Genomic DNA, 24,753 nt, shown 5'->3' with positions numbered 1-24,753 from the left:
ATCAGGAGGGATGTGTGCATATATATATATATACACACACACACACACACACACACACAAAAATATGTACTGTATTTTTCACTCCATAAGACTTACTCCCCCCACCCCCCCCGCCAAGCTAAAGGCTTCATTCTTTTTTTTTTTATAGTAACAGATTTTATTTTTTTATTTCTTTTTTTTTTAATAATTTTATTTTTTTAATGGGATGACATCAATAAATCAGGATACATATATTCAAAGATAACAAGTCCAGGTTATCTTGTTGTTCAATTATGTTGCATACCCACCACCCAAAGTCAGATTGTCCTCTGTCACCTTCTATCTTGTTTTCTTTGTGCCCCTCCCCACCCCCTTTCCCTCTCCCATTCCCCCCTCCCCCCGTAACCACTACACTCTTATCAATGTCTCTTAGTTTCACTATTATGTCCCACCTACGTATGGAATAATACAGTTCCTGGTTTTTTCTGATTTACTTATTTTGCTTCGTATCATGTTATCTATATCCCACCATTTTGCTGTAAATGTTCCAATGTCATCATTTCTTATGGCTGAGTAGTATTCCATAGTATATATGTGCCACATCTTCTTTATCCAGTCATCTATTGATGGGCTTTTTGGTTGTTTCCATGTCCTAGCCACTGTGAACAATGCTGCAATAAACATGGGGCTGCATGTGTCTTTACGTATCAATGTTTCTGAGTTTTTGGGGTATATACCCAGTAGAGGGATTGCTGGGTCATAAGGTAGTTCTATTTTCAGTTTTTTGAGGAACCACCATACTTTCTTCCATAATGGTTGTACTACTTTACATTCCCACCAACAGTGTATGAGGGTTCATTTTTCTCCACAGCCTCTCCAACATTTGCTATTACCTGTCTTGCTAATAACAGCTAATCGAACAGGTGTGAGGTGGTATCTCATTGCCGTTTTGATTTGCATTTCTCTAATAACTAAAGAAGATGAGCATCTTTTCATATATCTGTTGGCCATTTTTATTTCTTCCTGGGAGAAGTGTCTATTCATATCCTCTTCCCATTTTTTTATTGGATTGTTTGTTTGTTGTTGAGTTTTATGAGTTCTTTGTATATTTTGGATATTAGGCCCTTATCTGAGCTGTTGTTTGAAAATATCATTTCCCATTTAGTTGGCTTTCTGTTTATTTTGTTATCAGTTTCTCTTGCTGAGCAAAAACTTCTTAGTCTGATGTAGTCCCATTCATTAATTTTTGCCTTCACTTCTCTTGCCTGTGGAGTCAAATTCATAAAATGCTCTTTAAAACCCAGGTCTATGAGTTGAGTACCTATGTCTTCTTCTATGTACTTAATTGTTTCAGGTCTTATGTTTAGATCTTTGATCCATTTTGAGTTAATTTTTGTACAGGGGGAGAGACTGTAGTCCAGTTTCATTCTTTTGCATGTGGCTTTCCAGTTTTCCCAGCACCATTTATTGAAGAGGCTTTCTTTTCTCCATTGTGTGTTGTTGGCCCCTTTATCAAAAATTATTTGACTATATATATGTGGTTTTATTTCTGGACTTTCTATTCTGTTCCATTGGTCTGAGTGTCTATTTTTCTGCCAATACCATGCTGTTTTGATTATCGTGGCCCTATAATATAGTTTGAAGTCAGGTATTGTAATGCCCCCAGCTTCATTCTTTTTCTTTAGGATTGCTTTGGCTATTCGGGGTTTTTTATAGATCCATATAAATCTGATGATTTTTTGCTCTATTTCTTTAAAAAACGTCATTGAAAGTTTGATGGGAATTGCATTAAATTTGTATATTGCTTTGGGTAATATAGCCATCTTGATTATATTTATTCTTCCTAGCCAAGAACAAGGTATATTCTTCCATCTCATTATATCTTTTTCGATTTCCCTTAACAATGGTTTATAGTTTTCATTATATAAGTCCTTTACATTCTTTGTTATGTTTATTCCTAAGTATTTTATTTTTTTTGTTGCAATTGTGAAGGGGATTATTCTTTTGAGTTCCTTCTCAGTTGTTTCATTGTTGGCATATAGAAAGGCTATTGACTTCTGTATGTTAATTTTGTATCCTGCAACCTTACTGTATTGGCTTATTGTTTCTAGTAGTCTTTTTGTGGATTCTTTGGGGTTTTCGATGTATAGGATCATATCATCTGCAAAAAGTGATACCTTTACTTCTTCTTTTCCGATATGGATGCCTTTTATTTCTTTGTCTTGTCTGATTGCTCTGGCCAGAACCTCTAGTACCACATTAAATAAGAGTGGAGAGAGTGGACAACCCTGTCTTGTTCCTGATTTAAGGGGGAAAGCCTTGAGTTTAGTGACATTTAATATGATGTTAGCTGATGGTTTATCATATATGGCCTTTATCATGTTGAGATATTTTCCTTCTATACCCATTTTGTTGAGAGTCTTAAACATAAAATTGTGTTGTATTTTATCAAAAGCCTTTTCTGCGTCTACTGATAAGATCATGTGGTTTTTGTTCTTTGTTTTGTTGATATGGTGTATTACGTTAACTGTTTTACGTATGTTGAACCGTCCTTGAGATTCTGGGATGAATCCCACTTGATCATGATGTATTATTTTTTTAATATGTTGTTGTATTCTATTTGCTAGTATTTTGTTTAGTATTTTAGCATCTGTATTCATTAGAGATATTGGTCTGTAGTTTTCTTTTTTTGTGCCATCCTTGCCTGGTTTGGTATGAGGGTTATGTTGGCCTCATAAAATGTGTTTGGAAGTATTGCTTCTTCTTCAATTTTTTGGAAGACTTTGAGTAGAATAGGAACCAAGTCTTCTTTGAATGTTTGATAGATTTCACTAGTATAACCGTCTGGGCCTGGACTTTTATTTTTGGGGAGGTTTTTAATGGTTTTTTCTATTTCTTCTCTACTGATAGGTCTGTTTAGGCTTTCTGCTTCTTCTTGACTCAATCTAGGAAGGTTGTATTGTTCTAGGAATTTATCCATTTCTTCTAGGTTGTTGAATTTAGTGGCATAAAGTTTTTCATAGTATTCTACAATAATTCTTTGTATATCTACGGTGTCCGTGGTGATTTCTCCTCTTTCATTTTGGATTTTGTTTATATGAGTTCTTTCTCTTTTTTCCTTGGTAAGTCTTGCCAAGGGTTTGTCAATTTTGTTGATCTTTTCAAAGAACCAGCTCCTTGTTCTATTAATTTTTTCTATAGTTTTTCTGTTCTCTAATTCATTTATTTCTGCTCTGATTTTTATTATTTCCTTTCTTCGGCTGGTTTTGGGTTGTCTTTGTTCTTCTTTTTCTAGTTCCTTAAGGTGGGAAGTTAAGTGGTTCACTTGGGCTCTCTCTTGTTTGTTCATATATGCCTGAAGCGATATGAACTTCCCTCTTATCACTGCTTTTGCTGCATCCCATAGATTCTGATATGTCGTATTGTCATTTTCATTAGTCTGTATATATCTTTTGATCTCTGCACTTATTTCTTCTTTGACCCATTCATTTTTTAAAAGTATGTTGTTTAGTTTCCACATTTTTGTGGGATTTTTTTCCTCTTTTTTGCAGTTGAATTCTAGTTTCAAGGCTTTATGATCAGAAAATATGCTTGGTACAACTTCAATTTTTCTGAATTTGCTGATGTTGTTTTTGTGGCCCAACATATGGTCAGTTCTTGAGAATGATCCATGTACACTGGAGAAAAATGTATACTCAGTCACTTTGGGATGAAATGTCCTGTAGATGTCTATCATATCTAGGTGCTCTAGTGTTTTGTTTAAGGCCACTATGTCTTTGTTGATTCTCTGTTTGGATGACCGATCTAGAGCCGTCAGCGGTGTATTGAGGTCTCCAAGTATGATTGTATTTTTGTCAGTTTTTGTTTTAAGATCAATAAGTAGCTGTCTTATATATTTTGGTGCTCCTTGGTTTGGTGCATATATATTAAGAATTGTTATGTCTTCTTGATTCAGTATCCCCTTAGCCATTATGAAATGGCCATTTTTGTCTCTGAGTAATTTTCCTGTCTTGTAGTCAGCATTATCCGATATGAGTATTGCTACACCTGCTTTTTTTTGGATGTTATTTGCTTGGAGTATTGTTTTCCAGCCTAAAGGCTTCATTCTTGTTAAAGATATATTAGGCATTGATCAGGAGGGATGTGTGTGCATATATATATATATATATATATATATATATATATATATATACACACACACACACACTCACACACACAAAAAAATATGTACTGTATTTTTCACTCCATAAGACTTACTCCCCCCCCCCCCCAAAGTGGATGGGAAAATGCCCGTGAGCCCTATGGAGTGAAAAATACGGTATTTTAATTAAATATTTTAACACACCATTTGGTTCAGAATACTTTTTTTCTTATTCTCTTCCTTAAAACCCTAGGTGTGTCTTACAGTCAGGTGCATCTTACGGAGTGAAAAATATGGTATATACATATATTTAATCTCCTGCAATCACTGTCAACATCAGTTATAAAATTCATTTTTACAAGAAGGTACCAGCAGCTGCTCTGTAGCAACTTCAGAAACATGTGTGTTGTGTGTGTGTGTATGCATGTATGCACATGCGTGCGTGCTGAGTGCATGGAATAAAGAGGTTTTGGGGAAAATTTTTTAATCCTCTTTCCCATTTCACATTAACTTTATTTCACAGTGCCACTCTTTATTTTTGCTTAGCAATGTGGAGCTAAGCCTTTCTCAAGACAGTTGTTGACTTTCTTTTAAAAGTCGAGTGTTACAGGCCCAGCCCTGCAAAGCCATGGTGCAGGTGTGCTTGCCCACGGGTAGGGGCGTGTTCTCCAGTGCGTACAGTGAGGCTGGGGATGGCAACAGAATTCCAAGCCTTGCCCTCTTTTTGTTTTGGGTGGTGGGGTACGCTCTGGGTAGACTCCGGGCCTCTTTCTTGGTTTTTCTTTAGACCAAGTTTGGGCAGCCATGGGAAAAGAGGAGTGAGTTTTAAGATTATTCAGAAACTGGCACTCTGGTTGAAATGTTCTGTTCATACTGTTTTTCGTCCACAGCTTGGAAGGTTATTGAAGGTACTTAGCCCTCATTTCAGTTCTAGACATCTGTGACCCTCTGTGATCTGTGTGTTCACTTTTCTTTTTTTGATTGTCCTGAGAAATAGGACTGCAGTTCAGGAGTCTGGAGAACTTGTTTTTCAGTTCATGCTTGCAGATACTGTAATTTGGTTTTCCCTATTCCTGTCTCATCCTGGGATATGGGTCAGAAGATTTGAGTTCCGGGCTCCTGGAGTTTGCTAGCTGGGTGACTGGGGCAGGTCACACCTAGTCCCTTTCAGCCATAATTTTCTGTCCTGCCCACGGGGATGATAACACTGGCTCCTCAGACTTGTGAGACCTAAGTAAGATCAGGTATGAGGAAGAGCACTAAAACTGTGTAAGAGACTATTTAAAGACATGCATTTCACCTGCTCCCACACTTGGATGTGAGGTTTATGCACTCAGGACATTAAAATTGCTGTTTTCTGCTGCAGCTCTTTTTCTTCTTTTAGCTAGTAGAAAGCTTAGAAGCAAATTTGTCAGACACTTTTAACAAGGTCTTTGTGACATTCATTTGTGTGATAGCCTCATTCTTTCATCCGTCTTCTGCCTCTGTCTTTATTTAACCTTTGCTCTTCTTTTAAATTTATGCTTTCTGGATGTATTATATGTACTTTGACATATAAGCAGCTTTAAATGATCTTTGGCACAAGAAGAACCAGCCAAATAAGTAAATATTGTTTCACCGCAATTTTTGAACTGCAATTTGCTTTATTCTCCTTTGGGTTTTAGAGTAAGGATGACAACTAAGCTGTCCCTGAGGAGAGCAGTTCGGACACTCACTTTGTCCAGAGTACACTCCCAAGTGTCAACGCTAATCTGAGACAGACCACTTCTGGGGGAACGGGGTGAATTTCATCAGCTCCTTGATTGAGAGATGACCTATAATTCTTAGCTAATACCATTTAGGAATGAACAGTTTTTACAAGAAAAGTGCAAACCACCTTTATTTGTATTGAAATTGGCCATTTGTAATACACTTTATTTCAAGTGTTTCCATAGGTTAATCAGGGAGTGTTTAACTAAAGAAAGTATTTTATCCCTTCAAGACAGGTTTGTGTACAAATTTATTTTTCATTATCTTTTAGAGTGCCCTTATTTAAAACAAAGTCCTGGGTTATATCCAGAAATGAGAAATAGAGACAGGGCCTTAATGAACTAATGTTCATATTTTAAGTATTGGTAATATTTTATCACAATATTGTTTGGTATGCATTATATGTTGACACTGAATGGTCAATTGTTTTTTAAGTTAATTTCATTGTTGAAAATAAGATTGGCTTAATAAGAATTCTTTTCATAGATAATTTTATTAGCTTACACCTATTCTCTAAATTGAAAATCTCCTGCTACAAATGGATGATCTGTAAACAAGGTTTAATTTATTGATATTTATAACAAATTTTTGGTCAGTCTGAGACTCAAACCACTTATTTATCACATGATCAGTGCTAAATTTATATCTTAGGGAGTATAGCTACTGCATTTGCTTTCTTTGTCTAAAGTTAGCAAAGTTAAAATGAAATCATATACGTATCATTACCAAGTATTTCAGAGTTTTTGAACCGCAGTATCTGAATCGCCATTGTAAGAATTTCAGCCAGAACCATATAATGTAAGTTCATCTCACAGTTGTGAAGTATTTCTTATTTTGGCTATGTGAATTTAATCTATAGCAGTGATTTTCAATGGTTGTACTGCAAGAAATTTTAAAACATTGCAATATCTGACTAATTTAGTTAGGGGCATTGCCATCTTTTTCCTTAGATTGTCAAGTAAAAAAAAAGACAATAGTCAACACAACAATAGCCATTAGGTGTGAATGAATCAAAATTATGCCTATTTTTTTGTCATATCAAGAAAAAATATAATACATTTTTTGGTGTGCCACAAAAATTTAGTAATTAATTTACATGTGCCATGAGATAAAATGGTTGAAAACAGCTCATCTGTAGAGCTCATGAGAGTTTTGTGGCAGAACATGTCCCCAATGTTACTATTACTGTGATGTTTGAGATGTAATTAAATAGGGTTTGTTTCTTTTTCCAGTTCTGTCAGGAGGTCCATTGCCTCAAGGGCATGAATTTGAACTGTACGAAGTTAGGTTTCATTGGGGAAGAGAAAACCAGCGTGGTTCTGAGCACACAGTTAACTTCAAAGCTTTTCCCATGGAGGTAAGAATAACATGTCATCTTGTAAAACTCTTATTGTTCATGGAAAGTATTCAGTGATTTCCTGCAAATGGTTTAGTTTAAAAGTAGACACATAGCTTTTGAATTTTTACCAATTTACATTAAAATTAAAAAGTGTGCAATAAAATGTAAACTTGGGGTAGCAGGTGAAGCTCACAGGCACTTTATTGGGCTTGAAAAATACACTTGGGCTATTGGCCATAACAGTCCTTTATTAAGTAGAGCTATTAAGTTTTATTCTATTATGATTACTGTTGTAAAAGCTTTGCTGCCTCTGCAAATTTAGTAGGTCACTTTTGTAGATGCTCTGAATCAATGATAAGCTGAAAACAAATAACTTTTGGAGAAGCCTAAGCAATAATTAAAAGTCTAGTTTAGCGCTGATTAAAATTGGTAGGGTGGTTCTAGTCACCCCAAGCAATTAGAGAGATTTTTAGAAAGTCATTTTTTTGTTTGTTTGAAGATTTCCTTTTCTCATTATCTTTTTAGTCAATCCCTGCTGTTTTTTCAATATCTAGTTGAAGTATTAGTTTTTCTTTGGGACTTGACTTTCTTCCCTAAGCAGAATTAATTTTTCCCTGTTCTCTGCTCCCAGTGTACTTGGTAGATTGCTACTGTGGCACTGACCTCATGGATTGTAACCCTTAGTGTCTCCAGTGCCCAACTTACTGACTGTGGGCTCTGTATGGACTGAATGTTTATGTCCCTCCCAAATTTATATGTTGAAACTTACCTCACCCCAACGTTATGCTATTAGGAGGTAGGGCCTTTGGGAGGTGATTAGGGTTAAATGAGGACATGATGGTGGAGCCTTCATGAATGGAATTAGTGCCTTTGTAAGAGTCCCGAGAGCTTGCTTCTCTACTCTCTGAGTTGTAGGGACAGGATGAGAGGACAGCCATCTACAAGCCAGAAAGTGGGTCCTCACCAGACACCAGATCTGCTGGCACATTGATCTTGGACTTCCCAGCCTTCATAACTGAGAAAGAAAAGTCTGTTGTTTAAGCCTCCAGTCTGTGGTACTTCGTTACACAGCCTGAGTGAAGACAGCTCCTGTAGAAAAAATATCCCCCTTTTGACTCGCATCCTTTGGTCTAGAGCTAGGAACACCAGAGACAGTCTACACTCGTGAAATGGAGGAGATGTCTCTGTTGGTTCTGGCCTTGTTTCTATTTCTTTCATAAAGACCTGCAGTTCTGTCCAAGATGTAGCCCTTTAGTGGTGGGTAACAGTGCGTTTTGGGGGGTGCTGGAATGCCAGGCTTCCTTCTCTGTTGTTCCTAACTGAACATATACTTGAGTTGGTACAGCACTGCTCATGGTCAGACACACGTCCAGTTCTGCCTCAATGGCTAGAAATCACTACTGTATAATTTATATAGAAGAATATGCACCTCAAAGAATTAAGTTAGAGGAAGTATTTCTCAACATTACTTTAGTTATAATTTTAAAAACCTCCCTTTAGAAACTCAAGATATTCCTTTCATTAAAAAAGACTCAAATCCGAAAGAGAGATATTCAATGTCTTGAGGATGGAAGGGAAGAAACAATTGTAGTATGTTGAAGAGAATATGTGATATTTATACACTTGTGATAGTGAGGACAATAACAGCTTCTTGAAGGCCCTGATGGAGAAGATTGGATCTTCAAGTGTCACCTTTTTATGGGCTTTTTTCTCAAAGCCTACAGACATCTTCTCACTTCTTTCATGGCCTTGAAACAGTTCTGCCCTGTCTCTGTGTCACCTTTGGCTACTGCTGTGTCCTCACACCAAAATGCACCAAAGAAGAAAGAGGACACAGCATTCTAAAACAATGAAACCCACTGGGTAGTTCTGGGAGAAGTGCTGGGTAGAAAAAGCCCTGGACTCCAGGGCTCAGCCCCACCCTTTTCTTTGATTGAAAAACCATGTTATCATTTAGTCTCCACATGTCCTCAAAGACATACTCTAATAATGAAAACTTGAGGGAGAGAGGAGAATGATTGGATAGGCACCAACTTCTGCATGGGAATTCAGTGGCTTTGCTGGTGACACACTCTGTTTATGGTCTTGGGAAAGTTTAATTAGATGAGGTGAGTCAGTAGTGTCTCCTCTTTGCTCGGCAGTTAGAGTTTCCGGACCAAGTGTTCAGACTGGTTCTGCTTCTTGGTGGTGGTGTAGCTGCTTCGATCCATTAACCACAGGTAATGGTTTGTTTGGAGTGAAAATTAAGTTCTGGTAGTGAGGCTTTGTTTCTGCAGAAATATTTATATTTAGCATCATGGAATTACTGACTGTAATTTTTCCAAGATAGGTTATGAATAATATTTATATTCTTTGTTATCCCAGATTATTCCTGATCCAATCTAAGAGAAAATACTGGTCTCAGTCATCTGATGTTTGTTTAGCGCTAGGTCCGATTGAGTGTGTAAATGCCGTGGTGTGCAAAATTGGAAGGGGATAGCTCTAAGCCAGGTGGGATTTTTGTTTGTTTTGTTTTGTTTTAATGGAGGCTGTGAGTACTGAGCTGGGGTTAAAGGAGGAGAGGGCTCACAGATGTGCTGAAGGAGAGGAGAGAGAGACTCCATAGAATAGTCCAAGAGGGAATGAGATGGCTAATGTGGTGAGAGGTAGATAACTTGCCACTTATGTCCTGGTCCTGAACTGCCATCAGGGGCTACATTGAACACAAAGGTGTAGCCAACAGAACAGCTGTGTGTGGGGACCAAGGACCCTTTTAGGTACATGATTAAAAAGAATTTCTAGGACATTTTACATATTTCATTTACATTTTAGGACTAACTTTAATCCTAAATGACATATCAACATATATTTCCTTTTTGTTGATTTTACTTAAACTTAAATGGATTGTTTATTAAACACTGTAAACATGTACTATGTCTGTTATATGTAACAGAGGAATGGCTTTTAACAGAAATTCACCAACCTCCCTTTTTGGTTTTTAAAAATGATAAATACAGATGTAAAAACAATCCTGATATATTTGGATACTACCAGAATCCAGCACCCACATGGCTTCAAAAAGTAACACAGTTTGTGACTTTAAACAATTAAACTCAAGCTCTGAAGCAAGATGGATAAAGCATGCCATTTTTGTTTTTTCTCCTTAAGATTTTTAGTTTTTAGAAACATACATTTCTCACCATTCTTTCGTCTTGTAAACCTGACTCTATTATCAGTACTCCTGGTTTATGCTTAATGGTGGTGTCTTAACGAGAAAAAAAAAATTGTGCTTCATTTTTCTTCTTGTTATCTGAAAACATAATTTTACTTAATGTTGTGGATATTTTGCATTGTCTTAAATACCAGGACAGCCACATGAGTAGAAAGAAGGTTGTTGATTTAAGACAAGTTTGAGATCCTATCAAATTAATTTCTTTGTTTGTCCTGGAGGCTGTGGAAGCTTCATATTTTCTTTGACGTCATTATATGTCTTTGCTCTTGAAGTCCAGCTGTCCATGCTGTATGAATAGGATCTTAGCTCTTCTGCTAACACTGGTGTGCTCTGTGCATCCACTGTACCGCTAGAATTAGTCCATTTATATTGACTTTTGTTACAAATTTAACTGAAGGAAGAACTTCTGGGTAGTTAGATTCACATTCAACTTTCAGGTTATATGTGTTGTTTTCATCATTTGTCTTTGGAGACTCTCATGTTCTCTGCTACTTTGAGGTAGCGTATCTCTGTGGTCTGTGCAACTCTTGCTAAATTATGATTAATCTTTGTACATGAACAGTGACTTTCATATTTCTGTGGGAGAGTACTTCCCAGGCATTTAAATATTATGCTGGATCAATAAATGTTTTTATTTTTATTTTTCAATTACAGTTGACATTCAATATTATTTTATATTAGTTCCAGGTGTACATATAGTGGTTAGACATTTATATAACTTGCAAAGTGATCCCATTCCCTATAAGTCTTGTACCCGCCTGGCACCATACATAGTTATTACACTATTATTGACGATATTCCCTATGCTGTACTTTGCATCCCTGTGACTGTTTTGTAACTACCAATCTGTAGTTTTGAATTTCCTTCACTCTTTTTACCCAGGCTCAGATCAGTGAAAAAAAAATTATAAGATTGGGAGATCAATAGCATGGCCAAGTGTTATTTTTCTAAATAAAAACATTACTCTCCACTCTCCCCTTCACTCTATAAAGAGAGGATCGTTAATTTAATACTAAATGTAGGAAGGTTGTAGTCTGAGAATAATAAACATGGACCTATGAATTACCTTTAGCTTTTAAAAAATATTCTGCATTATTTCTGTTTGTCTCATTTCACTACAGATGAATGATAGTTTTGTCAGGATGGGCACTGATCCCACAGAACAGCAGGAGATCATGTATGGTGGGTCTGACTTTCTTGCCCTTTGGACCTAATAAAAGTTTTATTATTTTAGAGTACGTTACCAAGAAAGAGGTACAGCATATTGTAGGTCAAACACTTATCTTAATTTATATTATATTGAAAGAACAGCTATTGCTTTGTGTTCTCTGAAAGTGCTGTGATAATTGAGCCAGTCACATACCAGCTGTTTATGGAAAGTTGAGTGCAGCAGGAAATAGAGAGGAAAAAGTGAGTTTCATTGTGGAGAGCAGGATTCTTGAATTGTGAATTGTCCAGGTCTTGGTTGCAAAATAGGCCAACAAACGTTATAAAGAATACGTCTCCTAATATAGTGCCAGTAGTCCTGAATATTACAGCCCTGTCTCTGTGTTCCCAGTCTACAGATATCTTATATTTTTCCTTTTCTTTTCAGGCAAATATAGTGTCTACCATTTAAGTGTTATTTTAGTGAAAATAACCTGGCGTTTTGGGTTGCTGCCTCCCAAGTCATTTGTGCATTCACATGTATTTTACTGCTCAGAGAAGAAATCAGGGAGTTTGCTTGTTTGATAGTGAAGTGGTGCTCCTTTCAAGCTGTTCCACTTCCATGGATATCTCAAACAGAGCTTCATGTTTGTGAATCTCCTCCAAAGTACAGACTTCCATTGACTTTGCCAGTAAATGTATGAGGATGATTTTAGTGAGATGAAACATGGGGTGATTAGACATCTAAGTTATATAATTAAAATTTTTATTTTTTAAAAAAACCTTAGGATCACCTGGTCTGGTAACATAGGAGACACCTGTGGCTACAAATGGTTAATAGTCACAAGGCAGCTTAGAGGAAACCATAATGTTTGGTCTTTTCTGTAACGGCTTAGATGGAAGTAGACAGCACAACAGTCTTCATCCCTGTGAGAAGCTTTATGTTTGCAGCACCCCCATTCAGGGGCCAGTGTACTTAGCCTTGCATAGGACCATTGCGGTGAGGCTGTGCATCATGCCTTGGCTTTCCAGGTTGTGGAGACAAAAGCAGAGTGGCTTTGTGAAGGTATAGAAGTCTGGTATTGAGAAGGTGGAACCCTTGCAGCCCCTCAAGAACTGGGATGGGTTTAATGGATCACCTAGTCTCACCCACTTTGCTGAGTGCTCATCTGAGGTCAGAGAGGAAGGTGACTGAGTCGCACACCTAAGAAAATGGGGGGGGGCATGTCAACTCTGTGAACTGACTTCTGCTCCAAGGAGTGCTTTCTCTCACCTTCCAAAGCTGATTTTTACTAGGAAGATCCACTCTAACTTGAACTTTTATTGGCAACGATTGTGAATACTGTGGGTTGAGGTTGCCACGAAGAGGAGTTAAGACTGATACTGAAGAAAACAATTTGAAATTTGAATGTTCATCGACTCTGGGGAGTTTTATTATTTTGACCAGAAAAAAGGAACATCTTGTCTCTAAATATAATGACGATTATGATTTTTATTACTTGCTATTTTGGAATCTTCCACAGGGCTAGCAGACCGAATTTCATGGATAAACAGATGCAGGAATTAGAGCCTGGTGCTGTGGTTCAGCAGTGGTCATAATTGCGAAACTCCCTCTCACATCTCAGTAAAAAAAATAAAAACAAATTTTATGTTTCCGGAGTTGTGATGAACACTTGTATTTTTACTCCATAAAAATCACAGTTCCTGCTTTGATTTAGCATGTTAATTTTCTTCATTTATTAAAATGCATCTAGTGCAGAAACCTCACAGTTTGCTGAATGGAAAATAAATTATAATGTTGAGCAAACAGAAATGTTCTTTTAGCTGTACCACGTGATGTGGCAGTCTGCCGCTCACACTTAGGAAAAGAAGTGTATACGGTCAACTTGACCTTTGAGTCGTCACTTTGCACCTACCTTTGATTTTATATCTGCATTTCTTTTAGATTATTCTTTGTCATTGTTTGAAGTTGTGTAAAAGGTTTCTTAGCAAAGTAAATTTGATAGAAGCATTTATATTGTAGCTGAATTTATGTTGTAAGACAAATTTGTAGAAAATGACAAATTAGTTCCTATAAATGAATATGATGTATAATTCATTTATAGGTAGTTATAGTTACTGCAAGTAAAAAATATTACATTGGGTTCTAACAGATCTAAGTTTTACAGTAAAATACATCTCAATGTGCCTTCAGATAAAAAAAAAAAGCTCTTATTTAAATATATGGTCTGTAACCAATAGCCAACTTTAAAATAACTAATTTCCATTAATTTATCCATTGTGTATTCATTCATCCATCCATCCTTCCATCCATCCATCTGTCCGTGCATCCATGCGTCTGTTCATCCATCTGCCCATCCATCTGATCAACAGGTATTTCTTGGTAACCTACTGTTCAGGGCCTGGGCTAAGTGATAGGGACACAGCAGCAAGTACAATAGACAGCTCCTGGGTGTTCATTACATTGGAGGAGTTCAAATGCAGTGCACATAATTTGTCTCCTCCCACTTTCTCTTAACCCAATGAGTGCTTAGAAGATATAATTGAATGTATCTGCTGTTATTTAAAGGGCCTCATCCCCTCTCCTCTCACAGTGTAGTATACAAAGTCCAGCCATTAGAAACTAGTTAGAGGAAGATGTTTTTTGAAGACACTTATTAGAAAGCAAATAAGTTATTTGAGATGTAAATTATTGTCAGCCAAACAAATATTTATCAACTAGTATGTGAAAGGCTCTGTGCTAGGTATAACCTTGTTGTAAATAGTTGTAGGCTAGATTAACTACCATAACTTTACAAAATTTGAATCGATGAGACACATGGTAGAAAAGGTCTGATGGTAGTGGGGAAAGTTAAGAGTGGTCTCAGTTCTGGAAACCTGCAAGAGAACATGGCACCAGAGCTGCTGCCCTGATTACCAGTGCAGTCAAACGGGAGGGGCTCAGAATGATGGCCTTGGTAAGAATTTAGGCTTGGAAGTCAGAAAAACCAGGATTTAAATCTAACTCTGCAACCTTGGACAAGCCAGTAAACCTCTTCCAGCCTTGATGTTCCTACCTATGTAAAGGACTCGAAGCTAGGTCAGAAGTTGACAAAGAGTAAGCCCTTCAGTGTGTATTTTGCATTATTAGGAAGAGATGGAGGAAAACAAAGGAGCGATTGTAGTAGTGATGACAAAAGTCCAGTGAAATATTCTGAGGGGGAAACCACAAGCTTTTTTATTATTGCAAATTAAAAATGCAGAGACTAGGATGGAGAAGAAAGTTTGAAGTGTTTATTTTTTCCTAGAGAGAGAGACAGACAGACAGATAGACAGACAGGAAGGGAGATGAAAAGCATCAACTCATAGTTGCAGCACCTTAACTGTTCATGGATTACTTTCTCATATGTTCCTTGACCAGGTGCACTCCAGCTGAGCCAGTGACCCCTTGCTCAAGCCAGCGACCATGGGGTCATGTCTATGATTCCATGCTTAAGCTGGTGGTCCCACACTCAAGCTGGTGAGCCTGTGCTCAAGCCAGATGATCCCACACTCAAGCAGGTTATATCGGGATTTCGAACCTGGGTCCTCAGTGTCCCAGGCTGATGCTCTATCCACTGCACCACCGCCTGGTCAAGCTGAAGTCTTTTTTTATTCTTTGAAATCCCTACTCTCTACTTTAGTTGGGTATAATTTTCTATAAGTCTAGTCAGTACGATGTTTTCTGGTCATTTTCTCTGATGCATCTTTTTATGATTCTTATGTGGGCATGTGCAGTAGAATTTATATTAGCTTATTCTGTAGCAAAAAATCAAATATTTTCTGTGTAAGATAGTTGGGTAACTGAATGATAAAACTTCTGATTGAATGATAAGATATTAAAAAATTTTTAACTCCAAAAGACCTTAATCAGTATAAAAACTATATTTATTTATTTATTTATTTTGGTGGGTGTCTGTGAATAGTAGCTTAAAATGGCACAGTGATGTCAGTAAGATAATTATGCCCTGGTTACTGCTTTGCTATGCTTGCATACATTTTTCCTTTTATTTTCTTAGGGGTACACACAACAAAAACTCTCTGTGGAATCTTAGAACATCATACCACGAATCCTAGGGAAACGGACTTTCCTATGTCCAAGTTCCTAGGGGGCAGCCTGTGCTGGTGATGTAAATGACCGGTCAGGGAGAGCTACACTTTGAGTCTGGTCCACTGTGATGTTTGCTATCGGACTTCTGTGTAGCTGTTTAACCTCAGTTCCTTCACTGGAACAAAAGATAGTACAACCGTACCTACCCTTAGGAGACTTAGGGAGAGGCTGTAAAAATTAATGATGTATTGGAGGCACCATACATCGAATATCTCATTGAGTGGCAGGAAATATTGTTATTGAACATAATCTGATATTCACTTAAAGTGCTTCCTAAAAGCAGTTTAAAGGTATAATTAACTGTATTGGATGTAAATGTTGTAATTTAGGACAAGATAGCTATTTTTTTTTAGAAGCTGTGAAATTAGTAGGCAAAAGAAATGCAGATTTTAATATGTTGAATATACACATTAAGTACAGAAAGAAAGCATTTCTGCTTGTAACACCTGACAAATGAAAGATGGGCCTTTTTTCATCACTTAATGCTTTTACTCGGGGACCCTAAGGCAAGTACATTCTCTGAACCCAGCTTAATAAATAACTTAGATCTCTGAATGAGAGAGTTTATTCAGTGGAACCAGTTTATTTGGTTTCAGAGTTAATGTGTTTTCCTGAATATTCCTTGGTGATTTCTATAAATTGTTAAGTTCTCTGTGGAGCTCCCGTAAAGAGACCCCGTCTTCTTAGAGTTCTGAACAAATTAGGGAATAAGGCATTATTAGGGTCATCAGATGAATAACAAAATACCACCTCTACTGCATTATGAATAGAACTACGTTGGAGAAATAGCTTAATATGAGAGGATAGAAGGGGTCTGCCCACTAGGTCATAGGAAAGGTTTATTAGTCTGCTTTGTAAATGTAGCTCAGATTTCAAGAGGAAAAAATAAATAGGATGAGTTGAAGGAATGGAGTGGAAGGTCAGCCTTGTTTAGGGAAAATCTCTCTTTATAGGGATGAAGAATAGGGAAGAGGCATTTCCTGCTGGCTAATAAGACCAACTCTTCCAAATTCTCCCACTTTAAAATTCTATGACACTAGACACTAGCAAGTGACCAGCCACATCTGGGAATCAGTAAAGAAAGTCCCATTTCCTTTGATTGCAGGTTTGTTCATTTTTACCAGGGGTCCCCAAATTATGGTCCACGGGGCAATTATCCGGCCCCTGCTGCACTTCCGGAAGGGGCACCTTTTTCATTGGTGGTCAGTGAGAGGAGCAAATTGACCATCTCATTAGCTAAAAGCAGGCCCATAGTTCCCATTGAAATACTAGTCATAAGAAGTTTTTGTTCAGGAAGAGAAATTGATAACAAGATAAACAGACAGCCAACTAATTGGGAAATGATATTTTTAAACACCTGCTCAGATAAGGGCCTAATATCCAAAATATACAAAGAACTCATAAAACTCAATGACAAACAAACAAACAATCCAATAAAAAAATGGGAAGAGGATATGAACAGACACTTCTCCCAGGAAGAAGTACAAATGGCCAACAGATATATGAAAAGATGCTCATCTTCTTTAGTTATTAGAGAAATGCAAATCAAAACTGCAATGAGATACCACCTCACACCTGTTAGACTAGCTATTATTAACAAGACAGGTAATAGCAAATGTTGGAGAGGCTGTGGAGAAAAAGGAACCCTCATACACTGTTGGTGGGAATGTAAAGTAGTACAACCATTATGGAAGAAAGTATGGTGGTTCCTCAAAAAACTGAAAATAGAACTACCTTATGACCCAGCAATCCCTCTACTGGGTATATACCCCCAAAACTCAGAAACATTGACTTGTAAAGACACATGCAGCCCCATGTTCATTGCAGCATTGTTCACAGTGGCCAGGACATGGAAACAACCAAAAAGCCCATCAATAGATGACTGGATAAAGAAGATGTGGCACATATACACTATGGAATACTACTCAGCCATAAGAAATGATGACATCGGATCATTTATATCAAAATGGTGGGATCTTGACAACATTATACGGAGTGAAATAAGTAAATCAGAAAAAACCAGGAACTGCATTTTTCCATACGTAGATGGGACATAAAAGTGAGACCAAGAGACATTGATAAGAGTGTGGTGGTTACGGGGGGAGGGGGGAGAGGGAGAGGGAAGGGGGAGGGGGAGGGGCACAAAGAGAACTAGATAGAGGGTGACAGGACAATCTGACTTTGGGTGATGGGTATGCAACATAATTGAACTTTAAGATAACCTGGACATATTATCTTTGAATATATGTATCTTGATTTACTGATGTCACCCCATTAAAAATAAATACAATAAAAAAAAAAGAAATACTAGTCAGTTTGTTGATTTATATTTATTTGTTCTTTATTTTAAATATTGTATTTGTTCCCGTTTTGCTTTTTTACTTTAAAATAAGATATGTGCAGTGTGCATAGGGATTTGTTCATAGTTTATTTATTTATTTATTTATTTTTTTCATAGTTTTTTTTATAGTCTGGCCCTCCAACGGTCTGAGGGACAATGAACTGGCCCCCTGTGTAAAAAGTTTGGGGACCCCTGATTTTAAGCATCTGGGACCATGCCTTTTTTTGCTTTTTCCATGTTACCTAGCATAGCCATACAGTTCCCTACATTTTAAAAAATGTTTGGGGGTAGAGTGAGCGAGGATTTTGAAGTATGGGTAGAATTTAATTATTTTTTCTTCATAATTTACTTGGTTGGGTTTATGGCCAATTTACCATCACAGCTTGGACCAATCATTGTTTAAACCGAGACACAAGTAAGGGTGATTAATGGATGTTTCATTTTTTAAAAATTGTGACCCGAATTCAGGGCTTAAATCATCAATCTTATTTCAAATTTGTGTTGTATGGTACTGGAAATATTTTGCAATAATATTTAAAAACAAATGTTACTTATCCACCTTGTTATGGAGAACAAATATTACAGATTTTTATCAGCAGGCATTGTTTCTAATGAACTTATCAGCCCTGACATGCTTTAACTCTGTTCTTAATCTTGCTGGTTTCTGGCTGATCTAGAGCTTGGCTATATTAAAGGGCTTGACTGTGTTGATCAGTGGCTTGGGTCATAGTGGAAGAAAGTCCACGCCACCAGGAATTGGGCTTCCTTTTCCTCAGCTGAGCTCCAGTGGGCTCCTGCTTCCAATTTAGCTCCTTCTCCTCTGCATGCCATTTTCCCCAGAAACAAGTAAACATAAAAATACTATTGAGCTGTTTCCAGATCTTCGCTATTGTGAACAATGCTGCCATAAACATGGGGGTGCGTTTCTCCTTTCGGAACAGTTCTATGGTGTTCTTAGGATATATTCCTAAAAGTGGGATAGCTGGGTCAAAAGGTCGTTCGATTTTTAATTTTTTGAGGAATCTCCAGACTCTTTTCCACAGTGGCTGCACTAGTCTGCATTCCCACCAGCAGTGCAAGAGGGTTCCCTTTTCTCCACATCCTCACCAGCACTTATTCTGTGTTGTTTTGTTGATGAGCGCCATTCTGACTGGTGTGAAGTGATATCTCATTGTGGTTTTAATTTGCATTTCTCTAATGATTAGTGATGTTGAGCATTTTTTCATATGCCTATTGGCCATCTGTATGTCCTCTTTGGAGAAGTGTCTATTCATTTCTTTTGCCCAAGTATCCATCAGTGGACAAGTGGATTAAAAAGCTTTGGTACATATATGGAATACTACTCAGCCATAAGAAATGATGACATCGGATCATTTACAATAACATGGATGGACCTTGATAACATTATGCTGAGTGAAATAAGTAAATCAGAAAAAACTAAGAACTATATGAATCCATACATAGGTGGGACATAAAAATGAGACTCAGAGACATGGACAAGAATGCGATGGTAACGGGTAGGAGGGGAGGAAGGAGAGAGAGGGGGTGGGGGGTGGGGGGTGGGTAGGGACACAAAGAAAACCAGATAGAAGGTGACGGAATACAATTTGACTTTGGGTGAGGAATATGCAACATAATCAAATGTCAAAATTATCTGGAGATGTTTTCTCTGAACATATGTACCCTGATTTATCAATGTCACTGAATTAAAATTAATAAATTTTAAAAAATTAAAAAAAAAGATACTATTGAATTTTGAGTCTGTTAAGAAGGCAAGATGGCAAAGTGGTCCAGTTAACAAACATTTGTTACATGTCTGTGTTTAAAGGCAAACTCTAAGAGAAATATAAAATATAGAAAATAAATCATACAAACCTAGTATTTGTTTTTAATGGTTCTTTTGTCCAGCAAAGATGGAATTAAGATAGAAACATAGGAAAAGATAGCAGCTGAATGGTGAAATGTCCATGTAAAACAATTCAAAATACACTTAGGAAGCAGCTTCTGTGTATTTGCTGCTATTGGTTGGTGCAGATATATGGCAATAAATGAGAAATACTGAAAGTGAGGAAATCGACATTCCCAACAGGGTGACAGATATATTTAAAAAAGCTATTTTATGTGAAAAAAGCTGTAAAGGGTGAAATATAATAGGGAACATACATCATGGAATTTCTGCCAGGCTCAGAGAAAATCGTGAAAGGAATGAAGATTAGAGCTGGGCCATAACAATTGAGTAGGAGTTTGCTGGAGAAAAATGACACGGATGGAAAAAGGAGAGAAGGATGTGAGAGCTGGAGTGGAGGGCATGTGGATAGGGCTTAATGAGTGATTAGAAAAGGCCAATGTGGCCCTGGCTGGTTGGCTCAGCAGTAGAGTGTCGGCCTGGCGTGGGGGGGACCCGGGTTCGATTCCCGGCCAGGGCACATAGGAGAAGCGCCCATTTGCTTCTCCACCCCTCCGCCGCGCTTTCCTCTCTGTCTCTCTCTTCCCCTCCCACAGCCAAGGCTCCATTGGAGCAAAGATGGCCAGGGCGCTGGGGATGGCTTCTTGGCCTCTGCTCCAGGTGCTAGAGTGGCTCTGGTCGCGGCAGAGCGACGCCCCGGAGGGGCAGAGCATCGCCCCCTGGTGGGCAGAGCGTTGCCCCTGGTGGGCGTGCCGGGTGGATCCCGGTGGGGCGCATGCGGGAGTCTGTCTGACTGTCTCTCCCCGTTTCCAGCTTCAGAAAAATACAAAAAAAAAAAAAAATACAAAAAAAAAAAAAAAAGAAAAGGCCAATGTGATGTTGGGAGATGGAACTTGAGTAATTGGAATAGTGACGGGACAGTAATAGTAAAAAGGAGTCAGAAACTGGCACAGAGAAGCTGATGAGGTTGAGTTAATAAATGATATCATTTTAACAAAAGTCACTTTACCCTGTTAAAGTCAGTATTGTTTTTAAACCCAGAATATTCTCAAATTAGGTTAAGAACAACAGTAATCGGTGTCACAGTTCCTTGAAAGTTGTAAATTGTCCTTAGCGTAGGTAGGATGAAGAGATAAAAATGTGTGAAGCTACACCAATCCTGTTATTTGAGTTGTAATTCGACCTAATCCTTCTCCACACAGCAGGAAAATGAATGAAACCACAGATGACTAGATCAGAGATTTTATTTATTGTTAATTGGTGTTGATTTGTGTTCCTAAGGGGACATTTTCCATTGGAATTTTCATTCCCTTTTTAAAACCTAATGGTCTTCATTTATTGCTCTTCACAGGATAATATGTATTTCTGCCTGGGTTACCAAGGAAATGCCCAGCAGAACCTCTCCTTTTGAGTGTTTTTTGAGGGGCTTTTTCTTGATACCTTTGCTACAGCTTGTTGTCAGTTGCTGTTCTCTGGGTCTCTCTCTCTCTCTCATATCCTTCTTACGGCCTGCGTTATTATTTAATATAGATGTCCATATTCAGTCAGTGCTTCTGATGGCTCCCATTCATTTCTGTGTTTTAAAAATAAAGTGGCAGTAATAAAAAAAATTATTGACTGTGAAAGGAATAAATGAAGATGCATCAAATGACATAGACATTTACATTTACATATGTGTAAATTTTAATAGAGCTTTGTTTTGAATTTGTTGTGAAACCATATTTTTTCAAGTAACAGAATTTTATTTTAGATTATTAGAATTTGTGTATTGGCATACGGCACTAGGTTAGCTAATAGAATCTGGAGAACTACTTTCTGCTTCTTGATTCTAGTTAATTTTAGTGCTCTTCGTAGGAAGAATTATCCTTGGTTGAGGAAGAGAAGAGAAAGAGAGAAGCATCAACTCATTGTTCCACTTCATTGTGCCATTGATTGTTTCCCAGGTGTGCCCTGACTGGGGCTCGAACCAGTGACCTTGGGGGTTGAACCGGTGTTCTCAGGGGTCCAGCCAGTACTCTTGGGATGAATTAGTGACCCAGAGATCGGGGACCCCAGGATTGAACTGGCAACATCATTGCTCTGGGATGATGATCTATCCACTGCGCCACTGACCAGGGTGAAATTTTTATGTAATTAAATGGAAAGAAAAATTCTAGGAAATTTTACATTTGAAAGTTTGGTTTGATTTCTAGTAGAATTTAAGTTACTGGCATATAATGGGCTTTTAGTAAACATAAACAAGCGGGTAAAAAAAATAGATGGGAAAGTTTTAGGCATAATGTTAGGTGACGAGGATGTAAATAGGACAGAAATGTCCTTCCTCCACCTAGGGGACTTAGCCTTTGCTATCTCCTCTCTCTGGAATATTCTTCCTTCAGATAGCCACATGGCTTGTTCCTTCAGCACCTTTGGGTCTTTATTCAAATGTCACATATTCAGTGAAATTAAATTTAATTTTCTTTAACCTGCTTGCAGTCCATGTGCCCCTTCTCCAATTTGTTTTTCTCCATAGCATTTTGGAGAAATTATATATTTAATAATATATAAATTTGTAGGTATTTATATTTACACACTATATATATTTATAAATACATGAATATAGCTATCTTATGGTAATATCGCTAGAATTTTATGGTAAGCTAGTGGAACTGTAAATTAAGTAGCTAGGGATAAATTTAGAATGGCAAGTTGGGGACAAATCACAGAAACTCTTGAATGTCAGTTTCCACAAGAAAGATCTTCTTTGGTTAGATGTACGATGTATATGTGGTGTTTTACAAAGAGCAGTGAGATCATTGTTCTGCATTTCACGGTTTTGAATTTTTAACTCATTCACCAAGTAGCCATTGACACTTCCTATGTATGTTTAGGTACTGGCAACACACCAGTGACAAAGTAAACAAAAATTTTTTCCCTTGTAAAACTTTCCCTCTACTGAAATATCATCAACTTCATTGATCAGAAGAGGTTGATGCCTTTTAGGAAGTCATTTACAAAGCAGGCAGGATGTTCAATGGTGTCAACTGGGATGGTAGTCTTGACAAGGAAAAGAAGGGAGTGTTAGAAATGGTGGGGAGGGAACATTCAGAGCTTACTGAGGGCCTTGATAATTTGGAGATCAGGGGAAGAGAGGAAGATGATACCTCTAAGATTTGACCCTCAGTAACTGGAAGAATGGTGGAGCTCTTAAGGAATGCCAGGAAGAATGGTGGAGCTCTTAATAATGCCAGGATTATTTTGGTGAAAAATTGTGGTGTATACTTTGATATGTTTTGGATTTGATAGTTGCCATTCATCTAATTGGAGATGCCCAAGAAAGGGATGGAAATGCAGGTCTGTTACTCAGAAGTGATAACCCAGACCAGGATTTATTGCAGCAGCTAATATTTACTAATGTACCATTTAAATCTAGTTCTAGATAAATGAGTTAATGAGAGTACACGGTATATTTTCTTTATTCAGTATCATGGGATATGAGTTGCAATTTTTCCTATCACCACTGCTATCAGTCACAGGAAGATGTAATGTTCCTGAGTAAGTCTAATCATGTGGTACTTTACCAAGGGGAAACTGTATTCCTGAGCATAGGTAATGGCTATTGATAATTTACACACTAGGATTGTAGCTCTAATGGTAGCATATGTTGTCTTTATATCAAATAATTCATTCTTGAAACTTACTAAGCAACTCACTCAATAATAAACCATTAATATATATAATCTATTGTTTATTATCAAGAAATATCAATTTTAAAAATTTATTTATTGTGTTTACATAGATTCTAGTGTCTCCCTGAATGCATCCCCCCTCCCCCATATTCCCTTCAACCTCTCCCTAGCCCCTCTCCCAACAGCTCCCTCCCCTCTTCCCTTCAGGTTTAATTCCGTTCCTCAGTTCACATTGTTCCTTGGATTCCTCAAATGAGTGAGGTTATATGATATTTTTTTTACTCTGCCTGGCTTATTTCACTTAACATAGTAGTTTCCAGGTCCATCCATGTTGTTGCAAAAGTTAATATTTCCTTCTTTTTCATGGCCCCATAGTATTCCATTGTATATATATATAAACCACTGCTTAATCCACTCGTCCACTGACGGACACTTGGGCTGTTTCCAGATCTTCACTATTGTGAACAATGCTGCCATAAACATGGGGGTGCATTTCTTTTTCTTTCTTTTTTTTTTTTGCTTTATTTAATCCCACATGCGCCTGACCGGGATCCACCCGGCACGCCCACCAGGGGTGATGCTCTGCCCACCAGGGGGCGATGCTCTGCCCCTCCAGGGCATCGCCCTGCCGCCACCAGAGCCACTCCAGCACCTGGGGCAGAGGCCAAGGAGTCATCCCCAGCTCCCGGGCCATCCTTGCTCCAATGGAGCCTTGGCTGCGGGAGGGGAAGAGAGAGACAGAGAGGAAGGAGGGGGGGGGGCGGAGAAGCAAATGGGCGCTTCTCCTATGTGCCCTGGCCGGGAATTGAACCCGGGTCCCCCGCATGCCAGGCTGACGCTCCACCACTGAGCCAACCAGCCAGGGCCAGGGGTGCATTTCTTTTAATGAATCAGTGATATGGTGTTCTTGGGATATATTCCTAAAAGTGGGATGGCTGGGTCAAAAGGCAGTTCCATTTTTAATTTTTTGAGGAATCTCCATACTGTTTTCCACAGTGGCTGCACCAGTCTGCATTCCCATCAGCAGTGCAGGAGGGTTCCCTTTTCTCCACATCCTTGCCAGCACTTACTCTGTGTTGTTTTGTTAATGAGTACCATTCTGACTGGTGTGAGGTGGTATCTCATTGTGGTTTTAATTTGCATT

General features: G+C 38.0%; 1 protein-coding gene across 2 annotated transcripts in view; it reads left to right on the top strand.

Annotated features, from left to right (window-relative positions):
• Positions 1-24,753, top strand: part of CA8 (carbonic anhydrase 8) — a 118,363-nt gene that overhangs the window by 19,297 nt on the left and 74,313 nt on the right. For both annotated transcript variants that reach the window (XM_066266183.1, XM_066266184.1), the window contains exon 3: positions 7,102-7,226. In XM_066266183.1, the coding sequence (XP_066122280.1) occupies positions 7,102-7,226 (125 nt within the window). The remainder of the gene's footprint in view (positions 1-7,101; positions 7,227-24,753) is intronic.

Source organism: Saccopteryx bilineata, chromosome 3, assembly GCF_036850765.1.
Source record: "Saccopteryx bilineata isolate mSacBil1 chromosome 3, mSacBil1_pri_phased_curated, whole genome shotgun sequence".
Taxonomy (NCBI): Eukaryota; Metazoa; Chordata; class Mammalia; order Chiroptera; family Emballonuridae; genus Saccopteryx; species Saccopteryx bilineata.
The sequence above is the reverse complement of the archived record's forward strand: the minus strand, read 5'-3'. Positions and strand labels throughout refer to the sequence as shown.